Source organism: Sorex araneus, chromosome 2 (genome assembly GCF_027595985.1).
Source record: "Sorex araneus isolate mSorAra2 chromosome 2, mSorAra2.pri, whole genome shotgun sequence".
NCBI classification, from domain to species: domain Eukaryota; kingdom Metazoa; phylum Chordata; class Mammalia; order Eulipotyphla; family Soricidae; genus Sorex; species Sorex araneus.
In genome coordinates, this window is record NC_073303.1 from 202,497,556 (window position 1) to 202,520,057 (window position 22,502).

The 22,502-nt window shown below is 57.9% G+C and overlaps 1 protein-coding gene across 3 annotated transcripts in view; it reads right to left on the reverse strand.

The window, feature by feature from the left end:
- The window catches only part of DSCAM (DS cell adhesion molecule), a 602,651-nt gene that overhangs the window by 82,082 nt on the left and 498,067 nt on the right, over nt 1-22,502 (reverse strand). For 2 of the 3 annotated variants that reach the window (XM_055127368.1, XM_055127369.1), the window contains exons 17-19: nt 12,320-12,560; nt 9,232-9,378; nt 4,912-5,067 (exon numbers count right to left, since the gene is read on the reverse strand). In XM_055127368.1, the coding sequence (XP_054983343.1) occupies nt 4,912-5,067; nt 9,232-9,378; nt 12,320-12,560 (544 nt within the window). Of the gene's footprint in view, nt 1-4,911; nt 5,068-9,231; nt 9,379-12,319; nt 12,561-22,502 lie in introns of those variants that run through there. The other variant, XM_055127370.1, reaches the window with a different exon arrangement.

The following is a 22,502-nucleotide window of genomic DNA, read 5'->3' on the forward strand; positions in this document are numbered from 1 at the left end:
GTGGTGTGTGGTGGCCTGTGTTTTGTGTGGTGTCTATCTGGGTTGTATGTGCTGCATGCATGGTGCGTGGTGACATGTGTGTATGCATTGTGAGGTATGTTTATACAGTGTTGGGTGTATTGTGTGTACGGTTTGTGGTGATGTGTATTTGTGTGGGGGGCATGTGTGCACATGTGCCTACATATGTGGCCCGCCTTGGCCCCACACGCCACGCTGACGTCTCTGGGCCGTGCAAGGTGCTCCCTCCCCTTTCCGAGCCGGCCCCACTGTCTGGCTGAGGGTCTCGCTGAGGGAGCTGGGAACAGTGTGTGTGACGCACCTTTCCCTAGAGCATCTGGGCAGGGGCTTCTCCTGGAGCTGAGGGGGGCGCCTGGAGGCCCCCCCGCACCGCCCCCTCACCCGGGTTCCCTGAGGCCCACCAGGAATGCGCAGATGCCACTGAGGCCTCGTGGACCCCTGTGGGGGTGGGTCTCGAGTGTCTGTGAGGTCAAGGTTCTGAGAGCCTCGGGGACAGGATGGCTGGGTGCCCGGGCTCCCGCGCCTTCCACCTCTAGGGACACTCCACACACGTGCGCGCACACATGTGCCTTGACGTGCACAACAGAGCCTGCTGCTGCTGACTTGCCCGAGGCGGAGAACAGCCATCCTGCCTTGCAGAGGACGCCCTGGTGGGGGGCGGGCGCAGGGAGGGGGCAGGGGGGGGAGACATTCTCTCTACGGCAGAGCTCCCAGCTGTGCTGTCACACTGACTGCTGGTCATGAGGAGGGGGCCGAGGGGGGCACAGACCCCTCAGCACCCCCCACCCCGACCTTCTCCTTCCCCCGGGGTCTGCAGGTCAGCAGGGGGGAGCACCGTCTCTGTGGGCATCCCAGAACATGGCGTCGGGCGGGATCAGAGAAAGCCGAGGTCGCCGTTAGCCCGCGCCCTCTCCTCCCGCGTTGCTGGGTTATATTCTCAGCAAGCAAAGTGGCAGCAGGACGTCACCAACACCTTGGAATTCGAAACCCGGTCTCTGGTTTGCTTGCGTGGAAAGCCAGTTCAGCCAATAATGTTTTGTGTTCTTGCGGGAAGAGATGTCTAAATCCGAGGATTTTCAAAGGCCACAGGAATGACTGTAGTTACGGCCCTGAGATAAAGCCATGGGCCTGAGGAACGTTGAAGGACCCAAGAATATGTTCACGAGTCTAAAGTATATCTGTATTCAAGTATGTACGTGTCTCTCTCTATCATCCTATCATCTATGTCTCTACCAGTTATTCTTAAATCACTTCTTTATCTACCTGACTACCCCCTTACCTGTCTCTCTGTCTCAGCTCAAGAATTCCCAGAGAGGGGAGAAACTCCAAATCAATAATAGTGAATTTTTTTTTGTTTAAATATTGAATGTAATCAAAGTAAAGTGAAAGTAAAGTGAAATTTACCAGTTACACATGCGGGGTGGGGGACTGGGGAGGTGGGGGGAAGGGAGGAGGTATAGCGTGATTCTTGGTGGTGGAATATGTGCACTGGTGAAGGGATGGGTGTTTGAGCATTGTATAACTGAGACTTTAACCTGAACGCTTTGTAACTTTCCACATGGTGAATTAATAAAAGAATTCCCAGAAAGGCTGAGAAACCTTAGGAAATTGCGATAAACTATTTCCATCACAGATTTCTCCTTCCAAAGCAGATCCTTTATGCTAATTTGGATTCATTTTAATAATTTTTCTTCCTCAATCTACTTTTTCATGTTATTCTATTTTTTTGTCCATTAAACCACCAAGTAACCCATTTTTGCTTTTAAGAAAGATCTGCGATCTAACAGCACACCTTGACATTCCCGGGTGCCGGACGCTGAGGGCTTAGGGATACTCCTTTTGGCTTGGGGCCTGAGGCTTTCCTTTAACTGTGTCTCTGGTACATGAACAGACTCTCACACTGGATTCCGTGTCTCGGGTAGTGCCTTGTTAATGAAGAACTTATTCAGCAACAGAAGTTGCTACTGTTGTAGAAGTCCAGCCAAAGTTTTGTATACGTGATTAAAGGTGGCGGTCTAATCCCAACTTTGACCTTTCAGGGGCTCACTGGAGATATAGCACTGGGGCCGGTAGGCTCCACTGATGATGCAAACAGTCTCTGGGAGAACGAGCCTTTGCCGCTTCCTCCAGGCAGACACAACATTGCATCTGCTGCTGGAAATGCTTAAATTTCTCCTTGCAGTGACGTGGGTGTCACTGGCTGCAACACATCCTCACTGTTTGAAAATCAGTGACATTTTTCAGGTGGACCTGAGTGATGATGGGGCCAGTTTTTCTCTCTCCCCTAATATCTGTTCTGTGTTATCTTGAAAATGCTGATGACGTCACCCAAGGAAGTCCTGACATTTGGTTCTTCATCAGACTGTTCCATATCTCAAATGGGATGAAATTCTTCCCCTCTTCTCTGGGGGTCACTGGCAAAACCGAAGCAAGCGTCCCGGTGTGTGTTTGGAGCTGAGGGTATCTTGAGATCCTCTGGCAAGAGTGACTTATAGGCAAACTCAACTTTGAGGCTCAGGGTCCAGCTCTGATCGAGAAGCTACCACTTCTAAAATCAGAGGCTTGATTAAACATCAACCCCCACCCAAATCGCCCGTCACCGGCAAACCTTTCCTTCTTGTGAGACTTCTGAACCAGGCTTCTGAAAGATGAGGGTGTCAAAATTTATGTTGCTGATCAATTTTCTCTTTAAATAATAATTCCAGTGACATCTGTGTTATCACTTAGCAGCGGAGAAGCATCTCCTCCCACGCTCTGAAGGAGTGGGGATCAAATGATCCAATAGCTCGTGTCAGGAACCTCCCACCGGGAGTCAAGCGAGGTGTTTGCACCTGTGAGCCTTGAGACCTGGGTTCTGAGAAGCCTCGTCCTCGGGTGGGACACGTGTCCGGGGGAAGCTGTCCGATGCCTCACGGAGCGGGTCACAGAGGGTGACGTCCTCTGACACGTTGGGAACGAGCTGGGGACTCCCCACCAGGAGAGAGACTGTCGCTCTCTGCTGGCTGGTGACTCCCTGCGGCACTGTGTTTGGACCCTAGGTTCCTCTGAATCATCCACCTCCTCGGGACGGGGGGAGAGTGGCGGCTGCAGGGTCCCGGGGCCCCGCTGGCCTCTCCCAGGACAGGCCGTGAGGGCCCCGTGTGGGGGCAGCAGGACGGGAGAGGGGCTGGGGCAGGCTGCCGGGGACAGGCTGGGCCTGAGCAGACAGGAAGGTGGGAGATGCTTTGTGACCCCCAGACTGGAAGGGCTGGCCTGGGGCCCCCGTGCAGGTTTCTAGCCTGGCTCCCATGGGACAGACGAGGCCACTGGGCCTCCAGCAGTGGACAGGCCGTCTCCCGCCCCAGCAGCTTCCTGAGGACAGAGTTCTGGCCCATCTGGGGGATCACTGGCCAGGGTGGCCTCTGCCGTGGCTGGACATTGCTTTCTTCTCTCTCGCTCTAATCTCTCTCGGGACCAAATTCCTTCTTCAAACAGACTGGACAGGGCTCTGCAGATTGGACACGGCTCTGCAGTGTTTCCCTTAAAGTGATATGCGGGACCCTCTTTCGTGCAGGTTTGAGACATAGCTGCATACCCAGCGCAGCAAGAATGACTCATCTGAAGTAGAATAACCTAAGTCCTAACATTGAACTAAATCATCAAATTCTTTTTTTATTTTTATTTTTTTGGGGTTTTTTTTTGGGGGGGGGTGACACCCAGTGATGCACAGAGGTTACTCCTGGTTCTGCACTCAAGAATTACTTCTGGCAGTGCTCAGGGGACCATATGGGATGCTGGGAATCAAACCCGGGTTGGCCGTGTGCAAGGCAAACGCCCTATCTGCTGTGCTATCACTCCAGTCCCATCAAAATCTTTTTTTTTCTAAGTATTATTATTTTTTATGCTGGGGGGAGGTTTGGGTGACACCTGGCAGTGCTCAGGAGCTACTCCAGGCTCTGTGCTCAGCAGCTGTGCCTGGCAGTGCTCAGATGAGGAGCCAGGAATTCACCCCGGGTTGGCCACATGCAAGGCAACGGCCTTCTACCTCCTCTCCTGTTTCTCTGCTCCTAAAACCTTGAAAGGGGTTTTGATTCTTTCCTTGAAAGAGATTTAAAAAACATCCAGATGGAAGAAAACTTTCAAATTTTTGCCTATAGCTTAGGTCACGTTTATAAGAGTGTTAACGTTTGTGGGTTTTGTTTGTTTGTTTGTTGGCTTTTGTTTTGGGGGCCACCCCCAGCACCCCCTCTGATGCTCAGAACTTACTCCTGACTCTACACGCAGGAGTGAGTCCTGGCGGGGCTTTGCGGGGCCATTACACGGGGGTGCTGGGGACCCAACCTGTGTGGGCCGCGTGCAAGGCAAACACCTGCTCCCAGCACCATCGGTGGCCCCAGCGTTTGTGGTTTGGGTGTACAAGGCTCCTGCCCTTCACGGTAGCAGGGAGCCCAGGACTCCCGCCCACGGCCTCTGTGCCTCGTTCAGTTCACCTCACCATCCCCGCTCCAGAAAAAGACTAAAAAGAAAAAAGATTAACATGACGTTTTCAAATTATAGACTTGTCTTCAGGTGCTGCTGATCTGGCCTAGATACCTGGGATGCGGCGGTTACATAACACAGCGCCTCCCGCGACACGGTGAACGCGGCAGGTAGGGCACACCAGAGCACGCGGGGAGCCCAGGCCTTTTGGTTGGAAATAACAGTCGGCCCCAAATTAAATGAATAAAAGTGAAAACACAGAGGAGGAAAAGTCACAGGGGGCTGAGCAGAAGAATGGGTTGGTCCCATGAAGGCGCCCCCGGAAGTCGGGGTCTGAACTGCACTGGGATTCTGGTCAATGGCGAACCAACGAGGGGGTCAGGAGCAGAGGGGACGGTTCCCACAGCACGCCCCCCCCCCGGCGGCCCCTCTCACCGTCCTCCTTGGTCCGGGTGAAGATCTGCTCGCTGCGGACGCCGTCGCCCGCCCGCGTGAAGGCCAGCACCTGCACGCTGTAGTTGGTGTACTTCTCCAGCCCGTCCAACTCCAGGGAGGGCTGCGTGGTGGTGACGTTCTTGATCTCGCCCAGCTCTGGGGGACGAGAGCGGGAGACGGGCACGGTGACCGCGGTGGGCGCTGGGTCCCGGCCCTGGGGCCCTGCATCGCTCCGTCCCTCCCAGAGACGATGCCAAGGCCGCCGGGGGTCCTGCCACTGGCCCCGTATCTCTCTTATCCCCCCATCTCGCCCCGAGATGGTGCCCCGGGCAGGGGCCGGGCTCCCCGGGAGACTCTTCAAGACCAGCCCCCACCTGTCATCCATGTCTGGGCGCGGGCGCGGGAGATTGGCGAGTCCGCCCTGCACTTCACGGCTCGTCTCATCAACACCGGCACCCCAGGGGGCCCCTCCCTGCTCAGTGACCCAGGGTGAGCCCCCCACCTGGCACGCTGGGGGTTCGAGGGCACCCCCCGCCCCTCTCCCCGACTCCCACAGGGCGCGCTCTGTGCCTCCCCAGCGATAAGCTCCCGCCCGTGTATTTTTAGGCTGCTGCCTTCTCAGGCACCCGAGAGGAGGCCGGGGGCACACACGCCTCCCTTCACCCGGCGTGCACCCCTCAGCGCTCCTGCTGACAGCCACGTGGCAGCCTCGGGCTGAGAGTGTGCCAGCCCTGGGTGAGGCCGGCACGGGTGCGTGCAGCTACAGCGGGCAAGCCGGGCGCGGGGCAGTGTGGGAGGCGGGCACGGGGGAGCTGACCTCCTCCGGGGGGCCGTGGGCTGGCAGGAATGGGGCCCCGAGCATCCCCCAACCTCTCCCCCTCACCTGGGCCCCCGGGGCTGGCAGGTGTCCCTGCCTCCCGCAGGCCCCTTCGCTGGGCAGCCAGCTGGCCTGGGAGGGGCGGCCCTGGTGGGGGCAGCTGTGTGGACTCCAGCAGGCAGCAGGGCTAACGGGGGGCGATGGTGTTTCACCTGGTTCCCAGCTTGGCCCGAGCCCCTGTTTATTTCCGGGCCTGAGCTTCTGCAGGACCTTTTTCCCACGCCATCCAGGCGAGGGGACGGGCAGAGGGACACTCAGCCCTGGGCCCCGTGGCCGCCCCGGGAGCAGCACACTGACCAGGGAACTGGCCTTTCTCTGAGCTCGGCCCCTGTCCTAGAAGCCTGCGCCAGAGCCCAAAGGCCGGGAGTCACCGCCCAGGTCACGGGGACAACTGGGGTCACCCGTAGTCAGTGAGAAGCGCCCCAGAAGCCCCAGGCCAGCGGTGGCCAGGCCCGGGGGGTGGGGTGCAGGGAGGAAGGGCCCGAGTCGGCCTGAGCCTGAGCCAGCACCGAGGCTAGACCCCTCTGAGCGGAGAGTGACCTGCATGGGGCCGAGGACAGTGGTCGGTCCAGAGCTGCCTCCACACGGTGAGAGAGACCAGGGCTGGGGGCTGTGGTGGCAGAAGGCCAGGGGCCCTGGTCGAGATGGCCACACTCGGTTTCCTCTGGACACTGCAGGTCGCCTCAAGGCTTTGCGGAATGCGTGTGTGGTGTGTGTGATGTGAGTGCACATGTGTGTGCATGTGTGCACATGTGTATGCACGTCTGTGCATGCATACACGTGCATGTGTGCATGTGTGCACATGTGTATGCACATGCATGTGTGCATATTTGTACATGTGTGCGCATGCAGGTATATGTGTCTGTGCATGCGTGTGTGTGTGTGTGTGTGTGTGTGTGTGTGTATGAAGTTAAGGCTCATGAACTTCGACCTGCCCTGATTCGGGCTGTTGGTACAGTGCCTGACCCGTGGTATGTAGAGTCTAGCCCACCTTCGCTTCCTGTTCTAGAACATTCCATAGGGAAAATGCACCTGCTCTGTGGGCCACACGGGCTGGGCTCGGTGGACGTGCCTGACACGGGCCCGGAGGCAGAGACTCGGCGGCTGTCACCCCTGACCCAAGGGCCTGCTCAGAGCCCAACTGAGCCTCGGTTGCTACCTGTCTCCGTCCCTTGCCGCGGCGGGGAGCTCTCTGCCGCCTCAGGACCCGCCTCCCTCCGCCCGGCTGGGTGCCGGCCCCAGGGCTGGAGCAGGGCAGGGCGTGGGGCCGGGAGGAGCCGGGAGACAGACCCGCGGTAGCTGCTGTGGCCGCCCGCCCGGTTGGTGCTGATGAGCCCAGAGCCCGGGACGCCCACTGGCGGGGACAGCCTCACGCAGCGACTCCCACCGCCCGGAAACCAGCGTGCCAAGCCGTGCCCAGGACACGCCGGGTCCCCAGACCTGCAGCCCCCAAGTCCCGGAAAGACCCTTAATCAAACACACGGGACAGCGCTGTCCTACGATGGCATGGAGATATAAGAATGCAAAGAAAGAACGACAGGGGGTGGGAAAGGGGCGGGGGGGGGGAGAGGAGGGAGGAGAGGAGGGAGAAGTAGAGGGTGAGGGATGAACAGGAGGGGGAAGAGGAAGGGGAAGGAAAGGAGGAAGAAACGGGGAACAATGGAGATGAAAAGGAGGAATGGGAGGAGGAGAGAGAGGAGTGTAGGGTAACATTGGTCTGTCCTTTCCTCCTTGCCACAAGAAGCTTAGGTTTATCGGGTCACACCCATCACAGTGCTCCCGAGTCACTCCATTCCCTTTGTTTATCTGTAACCACTTCTCTATGTTCTCTTCCCCAGCAGGTCTATCGCCTTTCCCCCCTAATCAGACTCTGTTAACTTCTAAGGTCAGATTCCTCAGAAATCTATGATTTTATATGTATGAGTGAAATATTGCCTTTCTCCTCTCCTTATGCCTTTTGAATAGTTTACTTTAAAGCAATGTCCTTTTTGTGTAGACACAGAAGACAGTTAATATTATGCTTTTGCAACTTGGGAATTAAATGGCTTCAAATATTATTCACTCCTGGGCGTCTGATTTCTCAAGTTAGGCCTCAATTGCCCTTAGTTCCCTGCACCCCAAAGCAGGGTCCCAATGAGGGACTGAATGGAACCCAGGGCAAGCTGTGAGCTACCCTGGCATTGAGATGGGCCAGGCCAAAGCGCCACGATTCTTAACTATAAGAGCTTGATCATGGACAAATGCTGTCATGATCCAAAAGTAACGACGAGACTAGGACCCTGCTAGGGATAGGAAAGACTAATCTGGCCTGAGCACTGTAGTCTGAGATCGAGATGGCCCCAGGAGAGCAATTCTATAAGCTTAATGTCTCTCTTACTGTGTCCATACAAAATGAAGAGTATTAAGAAGTAGAATTAAGGTGTGTGTTTACATGATTTTTGGACTAAGGAAAAGATAAACAGCACCCCTAGATGGCATTCTGCTCTTGGGTGGGTCATCCTGCTGAAAGAGAGTCTGTCCTAGAAGCAGCATCCCCTGAGGGAAAGAACTTTACCTCTATTGATTGTGACCACACCTATGTGTAAGCCCCAAGCCCTCATGCTGGGGGATTTAACTAGGCTGGAAGAGTGGGTGGGGGATCCGGATCAAGAGCCAGGAGGAGAAGGAGAATGGGAGAGGCAGGAGGAGATCGAAGAGAGATGGAGAAGGAGAATGAAGTAGCCTGGGGGAGGGAGAAGCAGGAGGAGAATCAGAGGGGAATGGAGATGGGAATGGAATAAACTGCAACTGAGACCCACCAGCCTGGCCCTCGTTCCTTCCTTCGCCTGCCTCGTCATCGCCATCAACCTCCCGGGGGTGGGGGAAGCGGCGTGAGACCACCAAACGCAGGCGGGAGAGATAGAGCCCCACTGCCCCTTTTGTGTTTACACAGAGGAGGAGGAAGAGAATAAGGAGAGGAAAAGGAGGGAGAAGACGATGAGGAAGAGGAGGACAAGGAAGGCAGATGGGGAGGAGGAGCATGGGAGGAGGAGGGAGAGGAGGGGAGGAGGAAGACTGGGACAAAGAGGAGGAGGAGCACGAGGAGGAGCTGCATGAATAAATAAAAATGAGAGTTTGAGATGACTTACCTGTATCTGGTTAGTAAGAAATCACATTTCTGTCTGATGCTCAGAATTTTCCCGAAATCCCCCCCCCCCCACCCCGTTCAACTACAGACTTAAGCAGGCCCAGTCAGCAAGGAGGAAGGGGACCCCTGCATAGAACTTTCCGGACACACATCAGATATTGGTGTTGTCAAGAGACTTGGCTGACGCTCATTGTCAGCAAAGCCACCTCGGCCAACACGTGCCGGCACCAGCCCAGAGACGGAGCAGGCAGGGTCCCCCACCCTCGTCTCCGGGGCCCCGGGTGCGAGTTCCGCGGACACACTGCGGCCCTCTTACCTCCGTCCATGAGGTTGGCCCAGTAGATGACCCTGAAGCCCTGCAGAATCCCGTTCAAGGCTTCCTTGGAGAGCGTGGACCACGATATTGATATGCTTTCCGGGGACGTGGCTATGGCTTGCACATTTTCCGGGGGGTAGCTGGGCACTGCGGGAAACCGTCAGAGATGCCGTCGGTTAGAATCACGGTGAGCTGCTGTGTCAGCAGAGCAGCACTGGACACGCCTCGTGAGGCCGCCAGCGTTACTTGATGTGCCAGCAAAGGAGAAATTTGAGGGCCAGGGAGATGGTGCAGTGGGTGGAGCACTTCCATGCATACACCAGCAGGGGTTCAATCCCCGGCACCCCGTAGGGTCCCAGAGTGATCCCTGGGCACCAAGCCAGAAGTAAGTCCTGAGCTACATCAGGTGTGCTCCCCCCCGCCAAACAAACAATGTAGCACTGTATCACTGTCATCCTGTTCTTCATTGATTTGCTCGAGTGGGCACCAGTAACGTCTCCATTGTGAGACTTGTTGTTACTGGTTTTGACATATTGAATACACCACAGGGAGCTTGCCAGGCTCTGCCGTGCAGGTGGGATACTCTCGGTAGCTTGCCGGACTCTCCGAGAGGGACAGAGGAATCGAACCCGGGTTGGCCGCATGTCAGGCAAGCGCCCTACCTGCTGCGCTATGGCTCCAGTCCCAAACAAACAAACAAACAGACAAACAATGAATCTGGACTCTGTCCCTCAGAATACAGGCTGACCAAGCATCTTTTGCCCATATGGATAGAACAATAACACAGAATACCAAAGTTTATGTCCCGCGAAGCAGTCTCTTCCAGCATAGCTGCCCCACATTTTTTGGGGGGTGGAGGCCTCCCTTAGGGTGCCAGAGCACTTCCGGCAGTGCTCAGGGGGGCAGGCAGCAACCCCCACCCCTGGATATGTCACTGCCACATACCCCGGTCAGCCTCTGGCTGGCGGCTTCATATTTAAGGAGGCCGTCCTGGCCGCAGGGCTGAGGACGACCTCTTGGCGGGGCAGGCCCCCCGGGTGGGGCTCGGGGACACCTTTGTGCTGACTCCCAGTGAAACCTGGACAGCTGGGCCAAGTTCGGTGAGTGGGCCTGAGAGTGGGTGCAGCTTATGGTGGTGGGGTGCCCGGGGTCAGCTCGGCCCCAGAGAGGCCGCGGGTCACAAGACAAGTCGCAGTGGGACAGGCCATTACACTGCCTGTGGGCTTTTTGGCTTTGTTTCTGGGGCCACACCCCGCAGTGCTCAGGGAGGACTCCTGGTTCTGTGCTCAGGGATCACTCCGGGTGGGGCTTGGAGACCACGGGAGTGCCGGGAGCCAAACTGGGTGAGCCCTGACCAAGGCCGCACGGTCAAGCTCCACTCTCTCTGGCCTGTCCTGCCGGGAGCCCCTGCAGCACGGTCAAGCTCCACTCTCTCTCTGGCCCGTCCTTCCCAGGAGCCCCTGCGGGCCAGCGCAGGGAAGCCGTGATTGTCGCCGGTGTGTGGCCTCCGACACAGACTTGGGGGTCCAGCTACTGGATGCACTAAGCACCCACAAAACCAACCCAGGCCTGTAACCAGCCGATTCATGTTCAACCCTGTAGCCTAGTGTGGGGGAAAGAGAGAGCAGGCAGGAGAGCCTGGGGGAATACAGTCGGCCTGGGAAATACAGTCAGCCTGGGGATACAGTCAGTCTGGGAAATACAGTCAGCCTGGGGATAGATAGTCAGTCTGGGGGAATACAGTCAGTCTGGAGTAATACAGTCAGTCTGGGAAATACAGGCAGTCTGGGGGGAATATACAGTCAGCGTGGGGGAATATACAGTCAGCGTGGGGGAATATACAGTCAGCCTGGGGGAATATATACTCAGCCTGGGGAATATATACGGTCAGCCTGGGGAATATATGGTCAGCCTGGGGGAATATATACGGTCAGCCTGGGGGAATATACGGTCAGCCTGGGGGATATACGGTCAGCCTGGGGGAATATACGGTCAGCCTGGGGGATATACGGTCAGCCTGGGGGAATATACGGTCAGCCTGGGGGATATACGATCAGCCTGGGGGAATATACGGTCAGCCTGGGGGAATATACGGTCAGCCTGGGGGAATATACGGTCAGCCTGGGGGAATATACGGTGGGCCTGGGGGAACATATGGTCGGCCTGGGGGAACATACGGTCAGCCTGGGGGAATATACGGTCAGCCTGGGGGAATATATAGTCAGCCTGGGGAATATACGGTCAGCCTGGGGAATATACGGTCAGCCTGGGGGAATATACGGTCAGCCTGGGGGAATATACGGTCAGCCTGGGGGAATATATAGTCAGCCTGGGGAATATACGGTCAGCCTGGGGGAACATACGGTCAGCCTGGGGGAACATACGGTCAGCCTGGGGGAATATACGGTCAGCCTGAGGGAATACACGGTCAGCCTTGGGGAATATGCAAAGTCAGGTTCCTGTGTGCCCCATGCCAACTTTGCACACCGGGCATTGGGGATCTCCGCCTGGAAGAAGGGCCCTCGGGGTCGCTGTGCCCTGGGCCCCAGCCTGCTAGTGCTCCTCGGACCTTCCTCCTCCTCCTCCTGAAGCCGCAGGTGCTAATCCTACTTTCTTCAGCCTAGGAACCTGCAGCTGGTCACCCAGGGGGGCACTGGACTCTGCAGCGCATCCGCTGCGATCAGCCCAGCTGCCTGCCTGCCTCCTGCCCTAAGGGGCCGGGCCGCAGGACCCCAGGGACGCCCCCTCCTTAAGTCCAGGGAACCAAGAACCCAGCTGGGGGGCTGTTCTGGGGGCAAGGAGCAGTACCGCCCTGTGGCCACTAGGGGGCGCGCGGGCTCCGCACTCGCGGCTGGAGGGCTCAGGGAGCTGGGGGCAGGGGCGTGTGGGGAGGGGGCTCTTCTTAATACTGATTTGAGAGAGATTCTTAGAAAATCGTTTTTCCCCCTGCATTCGGTCAGGCCCCGGAGTCCGAGCGAGAGCCTCCGTCCAACCCGGTGGTGGCCTGCCCAGTGGGTGGGCAGCAGAGAAGGCTGGGGGGGCGGGCGGGGGGTCAGCCGGGAGTCCGCCCGCGCCCCCCGCTGCCTACCGTCCTCCAGCGTGGTGGTGATGATCTCCTGGGAGGACGGGCCGGTGCCCGCGCGGTTGCAGGCCTGCACCACCAGCCCGTACTGCGTGAACTTGTTGAGGTTGTCCAGCGTGTAGATCTCGCTGTCGCCCGTGGTGTCGATGCTCACGATGTTGAACTGGAAGTTGCCGCCCGTGCTGTACTCGCGGTACCCGATCTGGTAGCCGCGGATGATGCCGTTCTGCAGGTGCTTCTTGGGCGCCTGGAACACAGGGCAACACTTGGCACACGCGCCTGGGTGGGGGACGGAGGTCAGAGCTGGGGACCCTGGGTGGCCCCTCCCTGCGGGGGGCGGGGGTCCAGCCTGCAGGTCAGTCAGCCAGGAGCCGATTCTAGGGGAGGGGTGGTCAGAGCTGGGGACCCCGGGTAGCCCCTTTAGGGGGGGCGGCCTGCAGGTCACGTCAGCCAGGAGCAGGCTGCCCAGTGTGTGGCTGTGAGAGAGCTCAGGGGCGGCGGGCAGCCACCTCTGCCCCAGCCCGAGCCCAGGGCTGGTGTAGACGCAGCCCCCCACTGTCCCCACAGGGGCGAGTTTCCAAACAGAACCGGGCTCCCCCCGACCCGTGGACACTGGGCATCCCACAGGAAGCCTGATGGGTCACCTGGACTCACCTGCAGAACCGACTGAACCAGGCCCCGGGCCACATGGTCCTGGCTGCAGGAGAAGGGGACTCTGTGGGGAGTGCCCTGTCCCCAGGGGCCTTAGAGGGACGTGGACTGTTCCGGAAGGACGGTGCTTGGAGGGGAGCCCGATGGTCTCATGAAGATGGAGGGGATGGGGGTGCAGAGGCAGGGGCTGAGGGGAGGGAGGGGAGGGTTTGGGCCCCTGTGTGGTGGGGGAGGGCACACATGCTTCATTGGGGTCTGGCTCCTGTTGGGATGTGGCTATGAATCTGTGCACATGTCTGTGGAGCAAGCGTGTGTCATGCGTGCCTGCAGTGGAGAATGTGTGCATGAGTGTGATCCTGCGTGCATACATTACAATGTGAGCATGCACGTGCATGTGTGTGGTGCGAGCATGAATGTCTGCATAGTGTGTATGTGTGTGCTGTGAGCACAAGTGTGTGCATGTGCGTGCATGCATGTGTGCATAAATGTGGGTGTTGTGTGACCACGACTGTATAGTGCAAATGTGTGTGCTCTCATCTACAACATGAGAGTATGTGCACACATCAGCATGTAGTTTGAGCACAGGTGTGTACTTGTGTGCAGTGTGCGTGTGTGTTCAATGTGTATGTTCACATGTGTGTATGTTCACAATGTGTATGTTCACATGGATGTGTGTGCAATGAAGATGAGTGTGCATGCATATATGTGTATGCATGTATGCATGGGTGTACGCACACAAGCATGAGTGTGCATGAATGTGTGCAATGTGCATGTACGCAGTGTGTATGTGTGTGCATGTGTTCAGCATAAGTGTGTGTATGTGCATGAATGTGTGCAGTGTGTGCATGTATGTGTGCGTGTATATGTGTGCGTGAGTATGAATGTGTGTACAATGAGTGTGTTCTCATGCACACTCACGTGTGACCGTCCACTCTTCAGTAGAGTGGGCTGTGGTCCCTCTACTGGGAGGGGCTCCAGTTGTTGGAGAGGGCGTGCTGAGGAGGCAGAGGTGCAGAGCGAGGGCTGGGGCGGGTGGGCTGGTGGGGGGTGAGCAGGCAGGGACATGGGTGGGGGGTAGTGCCTGGACCATCCTGGTTGCCAGCAGCATGTGAACGGGGGCTTAGGCTGGGGGTAGGAGAAGGGACATGGGTGGGGAGCCAGCGAGCGCCCCGGGAAGCTGCCTCCCAACTCCCCTGAGACCCCTGAGATCCTGAGACCCCTCGGACAGCGGGTGGGCCCAAAGCAGCAGGGCGAGGGGTTTCTGCCCCAGTCTCCTCTGGCATTCTGGCGGACCTGTCCCCCAGAGCCGAGCACTGTGTCTGCTTCCTGTGGGTGCTCCGGGCTGACTCCGCCTCTGTGCTCGAGGAAGGGCCTCTGGGGTGCCGGGGTTCCAACCCAGGCTGGCTGAGTCACGGCAAGCACCTGCCCCCAGCCCGGGGTGGGGGCTGCAACCCTCACTCAGAGGCTCGGCCTTCGCCCACCCAGTGATGACTGACCTGCTCGGGATCAGGCCTGACCGTCCTAGCTTTGGGGGGCTCAGTGTTAGAAACGCCCTTTCCTGCAGTCCCTGAAACCCAGCTACTCCCCCTGTGAAAGTCATCCACGTGCCAAGCCGATGACTTCGATACTCAGCCTGTCTCCTCTCGTCTGACTGGGGGGTCTGGAGCCGCACCCAGTGGTGTGCGGGGCTTCCCTGCGGCTCTCTGCTCACTGACCCCTCCTGGCAGTGCCCATGAGGCCAAAAGGGGTCTGAGGGGTCTGAGGATCAGCGGGCCACATGGCGAGGCACCTGGCTTGGCCCTCTCCTCTCCCTCCCCGTCCTGTCACAGACTTTTTATTATTATTTTTTTATTTTTATTTTCCTGGCTCTATATCTCCTTCTCTTTTTTTAAAATTTATTTTATTGTATCACCATGTGGAAAGTTACAAAGTTCTCAGGCTTATGTCTCAGTTGTACAATACTCAAACACCTGTCCCTTCACCAGTGCCCGTTCTCTACCACCAAAAGCCCCAGTATACCTCCCACCCCCGCCTGCGTAACTGATAAATTTCATTTTCTCTTTACCTTGGTTACATTCCATATTTCAACACAAAACTCATTATTGTTCTTGGAGTTTCCTCCCCCCCCCCAAAAAAAACAGCCCTACTGAGAAGGAGGCATTTGATAATCAGTTTTCCACTGCTCACAGCCTTTTAAAAAGGTGACTACAGTGGCCCCGGAGTAATGGTATATGGTGTATTCTCACAATGGAGACGCTACTGGCGTCATCCCGATGAGCAACGGGGTGACAGTGACAGTGATACAGTGATATATATATTTTTTAATTTTAATTTTTTTAAATGAATCACGGTGAGATGCAGTTACAGACTTACAAGCTTGCAAGGTCACGTTTCCGTCATACAAGGGTCGAGTGCCCATCCCTCCACCAGTGCCCATTCTCCGCCACCACTGCTCCCAGTACCCCTCCCGACACCCCCCTCCACCCCCCCACCAGCCTCTGTGTCAGGCACGTTCCCTCTTACTCCCTCTCTCCCTTTGGGTGTTGTGGTTTGCGATATAGGTGCGAAGCGCATCATGTTCGGTCCACAGTCTCCTTTCAGCCCACATCGCCCATCCCAAGGGAGCCCTCCTAGCACCCTTTACCTGGTGTTCCCTTCTCTGTCCCAGCTGCCTTCTCTCCCAGCTCATGAGATCAGCTTCCCAGCCGTGGAGCCACCCTCCTGGCCCTTGTCTCTACTGTCCTTAGGTGTTTTTAAAGGGCTCAGACGTATGGAATAGTCTAACTTTTCAACTGGCTTCCTGTGAGGCTGGGCACCAGTTCCTAGACGGTCTGACGCTCCGGGAAGAAGCCAAAAAGGAATTTCCGGCAGAGGATTGGCCAACGGTTCCACCAAAGTGTCGATACCCAACACCCAACTGGCCCGACATGGGGCCCTACTGGCTGCCGTGTGGCTCTGTGGGAGAATTCACCTTTCCGGGGACCTGTGGCTCAGGGGCGCCTGACCTTCCCGTGTCCCCTGCCCGGTGGGTGGATTCACATTCTAACAAGCCTGACTGGAATAGACAGAGCAGGATTTTATTTATTTTTTGTCCCATTCTCATGCTTCATTCTGAAGAACTAGCTCATTCTTTTTTTTTTTTCTTTTTGGGTCACACCCAGAAGTGCTCAGGAATTACTCCTGGCAGTGCTCAGGGGACCATACGGGATGCTGGGGATCAAACCCGGGTCGGCCACGTGCAAGGCAAATCCTACCTGTTGTACTACAGCTCCACCCCCCAAATAGCTCACTCCTTAACTCTTCTTTTAGAGAAACTACATGCTAGCCTTGTTCGTTCTAGAACAGAATGGTTTCCCTTTTGCTTACTAGGCACTTCTGCAAAATATTTTGTAGGGAAATGTTTTTTTGGTTGGAGCCTGAGTGCACAACCTCCACTGCCACGGACTCCAGAAGCATTTCACTTGAAACAAAGTTGCAGGTTTGAGTACTGTGGGCTTTGCGCTGTTATCTTGTTATCTTCATGCTCTGCAATCCAACGTTGGTTGTTTTCATGTAATGTGCCGTTACCACCACCCCCCCGCAGGCTGGCTTGAAGTCATGGGAAACCGTATTCCCAACGTAGAGCTTTTATTTTATTTAGCCACTGTTTCATCATCAGGGGATATGGCTGCCTCCTCTTTCCTAGGGAAATTGCCGTGTGAAGAAACTCTCTGGCCTCTTCTTTAGTTTAGTTTAGTTTTGGGGCCACACCTGGCTGTGCTCAGGGCCTCCCCCGGCTCTGTGCTGAGGGGTCACTCCTGGCAGGTTTGAGGAACAATCTGGGGGTGCTGGGGATCTAACCCGGGCCTGCTGCTTGCAAGGCAGGCGCCCTCCCCACTGCAGGGTCACGCCAGCCCCCGTTCCTTGGGTTCCCCTCCCAGAAGCAGACTGCTGCTTCATTCCAAGGGTTTCTTCCAGCCGGCATTAATGGGGTGGGCGCTGGGGGCTTCTCACCCCGCCATGCCTGCAGCTCTCCCAGCCTCTCCTCCGGGACCCCCCCCCCCCCCCCCGGCTCAGGAGTCAGCGCAGTTTCCTGTGGATGGGTTTGCAACCCCCCTGGGGTGCAGGACACACCCGGGAAGGGCAGCGTGGGCTGGCTGCAGGAGGGGGGGGCAGGCCTGGGCTCCCGGGAGCACCGGGATCCCTGAGCACGCTTCCTCCCAGGCTGTCTGGCCCAGAGGCCGGGTCCGGGACGACACAGCTCCGGGTCTCAGCCCACTAGGGGGGGACAGCCCGAGCAGCCAGCTTGTGGGCGAGGGCAAGCTGTCCTCCTGGAGCAGGTGCCAGGGAATCCGCTTGGTCCAGCAGCCCTGCGTGGAGGACAGGAGCCCGGCTCCAGAACTGTCTCCTGAGCATCCCGCAGAGATGCAGCCTGCGCGAATTCGAATCTCGCCTGCCCCCTGGTGCTCAGAGCCAGGAAGGCTCAGGAAGAGGAGAGGGGAGGGGGGACAGTGGAGGAGGGACGGTCTCGCTCCCCTGAACCCAGCGGGGAGGCGCCCCTGAGCCTTCCCTGACTGCCGGTGCCAGCGGCCCCCAGTGTGTCCCCCATGCACGTCGCTTCCTCTAGGGCTGCTCCTGCAGGCGCCCCCCACCCCGCACACCCCCCCAGCCCTGACACTGTCTCCATCCCAAACAGCCTCCTCCTTTCATCCTCCAGCCTGCCCTCGCCTCCCCACCCCCACTCCCTTCCAGAAAGCTCTCTTGATCTCCATGACAACAGCAGCGCCCTCCGGCCCATCTGTGCTGGCGGCTGGGCTCTGCCTGTCAGAGTCTGCCCAGCTCAGCCACTGAGGTCTGAGCACTGTGCACGGAGGGGCCACGCCCCCATAAGGCGGGGGTGGAGCCTCTGCGGAAACCACCAGCCAGGGGCTATTTCTGCACAAACACGCCCCCACCCCATGCTCCTCCCTCCACTGCGGGCAAGGGGACTTGGCGAATGTCAGTGCTCTCAGCACCTGCGGGAGAGCCCAAGTGTCTGCGGCAGGACCCAGCCTCCCTGGGCGGCAGACGCGGTCTGCTAAGGGAGTCGCAGTACTGTGCTTCCGGGGGCCTGGGCGGTTACTTAAGAGCAACCTCCTATCCGATGCAGGGGCGGGGTGGGGCGGGGAGGGGGGCTCCGGCGTATGTCTGTCTATCTGTGCACTTCCTGCAGACCCCTCTCTGTCCCCTGGTTGGAGCCAGGAGCCTCCTCTCTGCCTGGGGAACGGCGTGCCCAACGCAGCCCCTGGGCACTGTCCTGAGAGCACCAAGGAGGCGTCCTGCACGGGAATCCCCCTGGAGGGGAAGCACGGTGCCTAAGGGGGCCCGGGGGGGTGCCCAGACAAGAGGGGGCTTCTCCCGAGACTGGGGCAGGGCCAGCCTTGCTGGGGAGGGGCCACTTAGAGAGAAGCAACGGGCCTGGGGGAGCACCGGAAGGAGAGCAGGAGGGGATGGGCAGCAGACAGGGGGACGGGCCCCTCTGAGACAGGCTGAGGGTGGGCGCGGGACGGACAGGCTCCAGGCACCCTGGGAGAGGCCCTGAGGGTGCGGCCTGAGTCTGCCCTCAGAGGCCGTGTTTCCCAGGGGTTTGGGCCCCCGGGCCCGGGGTTCCAGAGTGAAGGAAGGAGGGCGAGTGAGACGCGACCCTCCAGGCCCGGACGGCTTGGGGCACCATGGGGAGGCGGGGGGGGGGTCCTGCAGAGGCCTGGGGGTCCGGCAGCTTCGGCCAGCTAAGTGCCCAGCGCTGAACTGGTGCCCGCCTCTGGCTGTGCCTGCGTCTGTGCTCCGGGCTGGGGCGCACACAGGGGCCGTGTCCCCGGGGGTCCGAGGCACACTCCGGCGCGGACATCCGTCTTCCTCTTTTCTCTCCGTTGCCAGCGTGCCCGCTGTCTTGGGGGTCTCTGAATAGGGGGCTGCTGGCCTGCGGGGCCCGGGCCCGCTGCTCAGAGGGCGCAGCCCCCCGAGGGTGAGACCCCTTATCTCTCCCGGGGGCTCTCAGCACACTTCCAGGGAGTCACGGATAGTCCTGCCTGCAGCACCTTCCAGAAGGTTCTCCCAGACAGTGGAGGTGGGGTTTTCTGGCGCAGTAAAACGGTATAAGGCCTGATCCTTTGAGCACTGTTTCCAGAGCCAAGGTTGGCAGTGCTGGAGGCGGGTCCTGGCTCCCAGCTCAGGATACTCCTCTGTGTTCCGGGGTGGGGGTGGCATGAGGTGAGGGCAGCAGGTGCTCAGGCCTGGAACTAAGTCAAGGTTAGTTTTTTGCCAAAAAGAAGGAAGCAGGATATTTTGATATTTTGTCTCAGAAATGTAAAGCTCCAACATCAGATTGACACACGTCTCTGCATTTCAAGTAAGTACCTCTGATAAGCCTGTGAGTTACTTTTATTTTTTTTTCCCATCTCCGGCTTTATTCTTTTTCCCCGCCCCTCTTAAAGCAGCAACTAAGCATCTCTTTAGTGGTTGAGCTGAGAGAGAATGGTCCCCCCGAGTGTTAAACCAGGTTTGCCGTCTCCCTTTCCCCCCCGCCTTTTTGGGGAAAGACGCCTGTTTCTGTGACAAGGGTGACGCTCCCTTCAATGTCTCTAAGACTGGCTGGCCCCTGGGATTTGTTACTGAGCCCACACGACCTCTTTGAGGACCAGTGAGCTCCTCCGGAGAAGAAACAAAAACCTTTGGAACTTTTTCCTTCCCAAAGAATTGAAGTGAGAGATGAGAAACGAGGCCGCTGTGGGGCCGGAGAGGTGGACAGTAAGGTGCTGGCCGTGCGGACGGCCGACTCGGGTTCCTTCCGGGACCATTATGGTCCCCCAAGGCGCACCGAAGATAGCCCTGTGAGCCGCTAAGGAAGCCCTAAAGCCGAGGAAAATAAATAAAATTTTAAAAATGTAAAGAAAGCGAAATTAGCGTCAAGAGAAGCTCGTTGGTGGAGCAGCAACAGACCATTCTTCTCGGTTTATGGTTTGGAAAGAAAATGACAGTAGTTAAAAATGCAAAAAGAAAAAGGCCAACTTTGGGGTGGGAGGTAGGTCAGCACGTGAGTAGGGTGCCACAGGAGCCGGCCCTCCCTGTGCACTCAGGGGCCACAACAGGTGCGGAGCGTGGCCACAGGTGCCAGAGCAGAGAGCCCTGTCCCTGCACGGCCACCCGCAGGGAGTGTCTGGGCGCCCCTGACCAGCACCAGGTGTCCGGCCGTGAGTCTCGCCCACCCCCCAGGAACCGTCCGAGTCACCCCCACCTACAGCGTCCAGCCCTAGCTGGGCTGGGCCGGGCAAAGCGGGGTTGGCAAGGGGACAGGCCAGTGATGTAAACTCGACGTGACCGGACCACCCTCTGACGCCGAGACCCCCTGTAGGATATGCGAGTATTTGGCAATGAAGTGAGCGCCCACCGGCTGTCTCCCGGGCTGGTTTCTCCGCGCGCCCGTCACCTTCACCCCACGTCTGCCCGGGCCCAGTGCACAGCGTGTCTGGGCACGCTGGGGAAAAACTGTTCCCCAACAAACGGGGAGGGTCAGAGGTGGATGGGGGTGGTGCTCCAGTGGGTGCTCCCGGGTCTTGAACCAATCACCCCGACTCCAGCATCCCGCCCCGTGCCACACTGGGTACCCCAGAGCACAGGTCAAAGGGCATCATGCAGGCGGAGTTGGGGGCAGGGCTTGCACAGAGCAATGCTCGGAGGCTGTCCCCGGGAACCCCAGTCAGGAACCCCCAGGCTGGAAGACGCCTCCCCCCAACCCTCCCCTGCAGTCTGTCATTTCTGGCGGGAAGAGGGCCCTGAGTCCAGTGGTGCAGTGGGGTTAGGCAGCCGTCCTTAACAAAGAGGGCTGCTTCCCGACGACTGACTCACCCACCCTTCTACAATGCTACATCGATTACAATCGTGTTTCAGTTAGTCGGAGCGACTGGCCGTGTGGCGACATGGTGTCCCGTTAAACGTGTTCTCTGGTCACTGCAATTCCATCCCCCCCTTAACGACTCCATCTTCACATCCCCCAGGATTTCTGTTTCCTTCACAATAAGGCTCATTCGAGGTGGAGGAAGGCTTGGTCCAAGGGCATGAAGCCACGCGGGAAAATCCGACTCTTTGTTTCCTTCGAGTCAACAGCTTGACAATGGTTTCAGCTTCGCAATGGTTGAGCAACTGGAAATGTCATCGTTTTCAGGACAGTGTGTGGCACTGGGGCCTCTCATTTGGATCCCTGCCTTCAGCTGAGCTTGCGTGGGCTTCACGTGGGCAGGGCAGAGGGCAGGGCTGGCCAGGGCGGCTGGGCGGGTGGGGAAGGACAGGCGCCACAGGCCCTTGGGACTGACTCAAACTGGAGTTTTATGAAAAGAGCGTAACACAGGCCTCCGTGACGTGAGCACGCTCTCTCTCCCAGTCAGAGACGGCTGCCAGTCTTCGGCTGCCTTGTCATTCCTTATGATTCTGCATAATCCCAGGGAAACATACACTGTGTTGGGTTTTCTTAAGCAAAACCCTTAGTTCTTCAAAAGGGGACACAAGAGCCGGACAATGAGCTCTACCATCCCTTCTCTTACTTGTCTTCTCTTCAGGAGTGTTTGTGCTCGCTTTGGAGCTCCCAGGACAGCTCTGGTGAGTGCTTCTCCAGGGCTGGCACCTGCCCCCCTCCCTCAGCTCCTTCCCACCCTCCCTCCCTCCCTCCCTCCCTCCCTCCCTCCCTCCCTCCCTCCCTCCCTCCCTCCCTCCCTCCCTCCCTCCCTCCCAGCCAAGACTGTTGGATAAGGAGCAGGCGGGGGTGTCTCGGGGGCTTCTGTTCAGCAGGATGTGTAGATGTCACATGTCACTTCCACTGAAGAGTGCCCCGAGGTGTTGGGCCATAGCTGCTACTGTCCCCATCACAGTGGACAGCCATCGGTCAGAAGGTGGGTCTGTCTGCTACACTGACGTCAGGGGAACCCATCGTGCTCTGGGGCTGTTCACTGCAGCCTGCACCAATCGCTGTCTTCAGGTTGGGGTTTGGGAGATGTATTGCTGAGGCCCCTTCTCCATGGAAGTGTTGCCTTCCCCTTCCTTCCTTCCTTCCTTCCTTCCTTCCTTCCTTCCTTCCTTCCTTCCTTCCTTCCTTCCTTCCTTCCTTCCTTCCTCCCTCCCTCCCTCCCTCCCTCCCTCCCTCCCTCCCTTCCTTCCTTCCTTCCTTCCTTCCTTCCTTCCTTCCTCTCTCCCTCCTTCTTCTTCTTCTCCTTCCTTCCTTCCTTCCTTCCTTCCTTCCTTCCTTCCTTCCTTCCTTCCTTCCTTCCTTCCTTCCTTCCTTCCTTCCTTCCTTCCTCTCCCTTCCTCCCTCCCTCCCTCCCTCCCTCCTTCCCCCTCCTCCCCTTTTCCCTTTCCTTTTCTATGCCAGACTGAACCCAGGACTCTTACACATGAGGTGTGTAACCCGGACCCTCTCAGCCACATTCCAGCCCTTCCGGCAGCTTCTGATGTCACAGAGGGGTGATGGAAGCACTTGACCCACAAGTACCGTCACGCCCCGCTCCCAGTGGCCCTCTTTCATTCACTAACT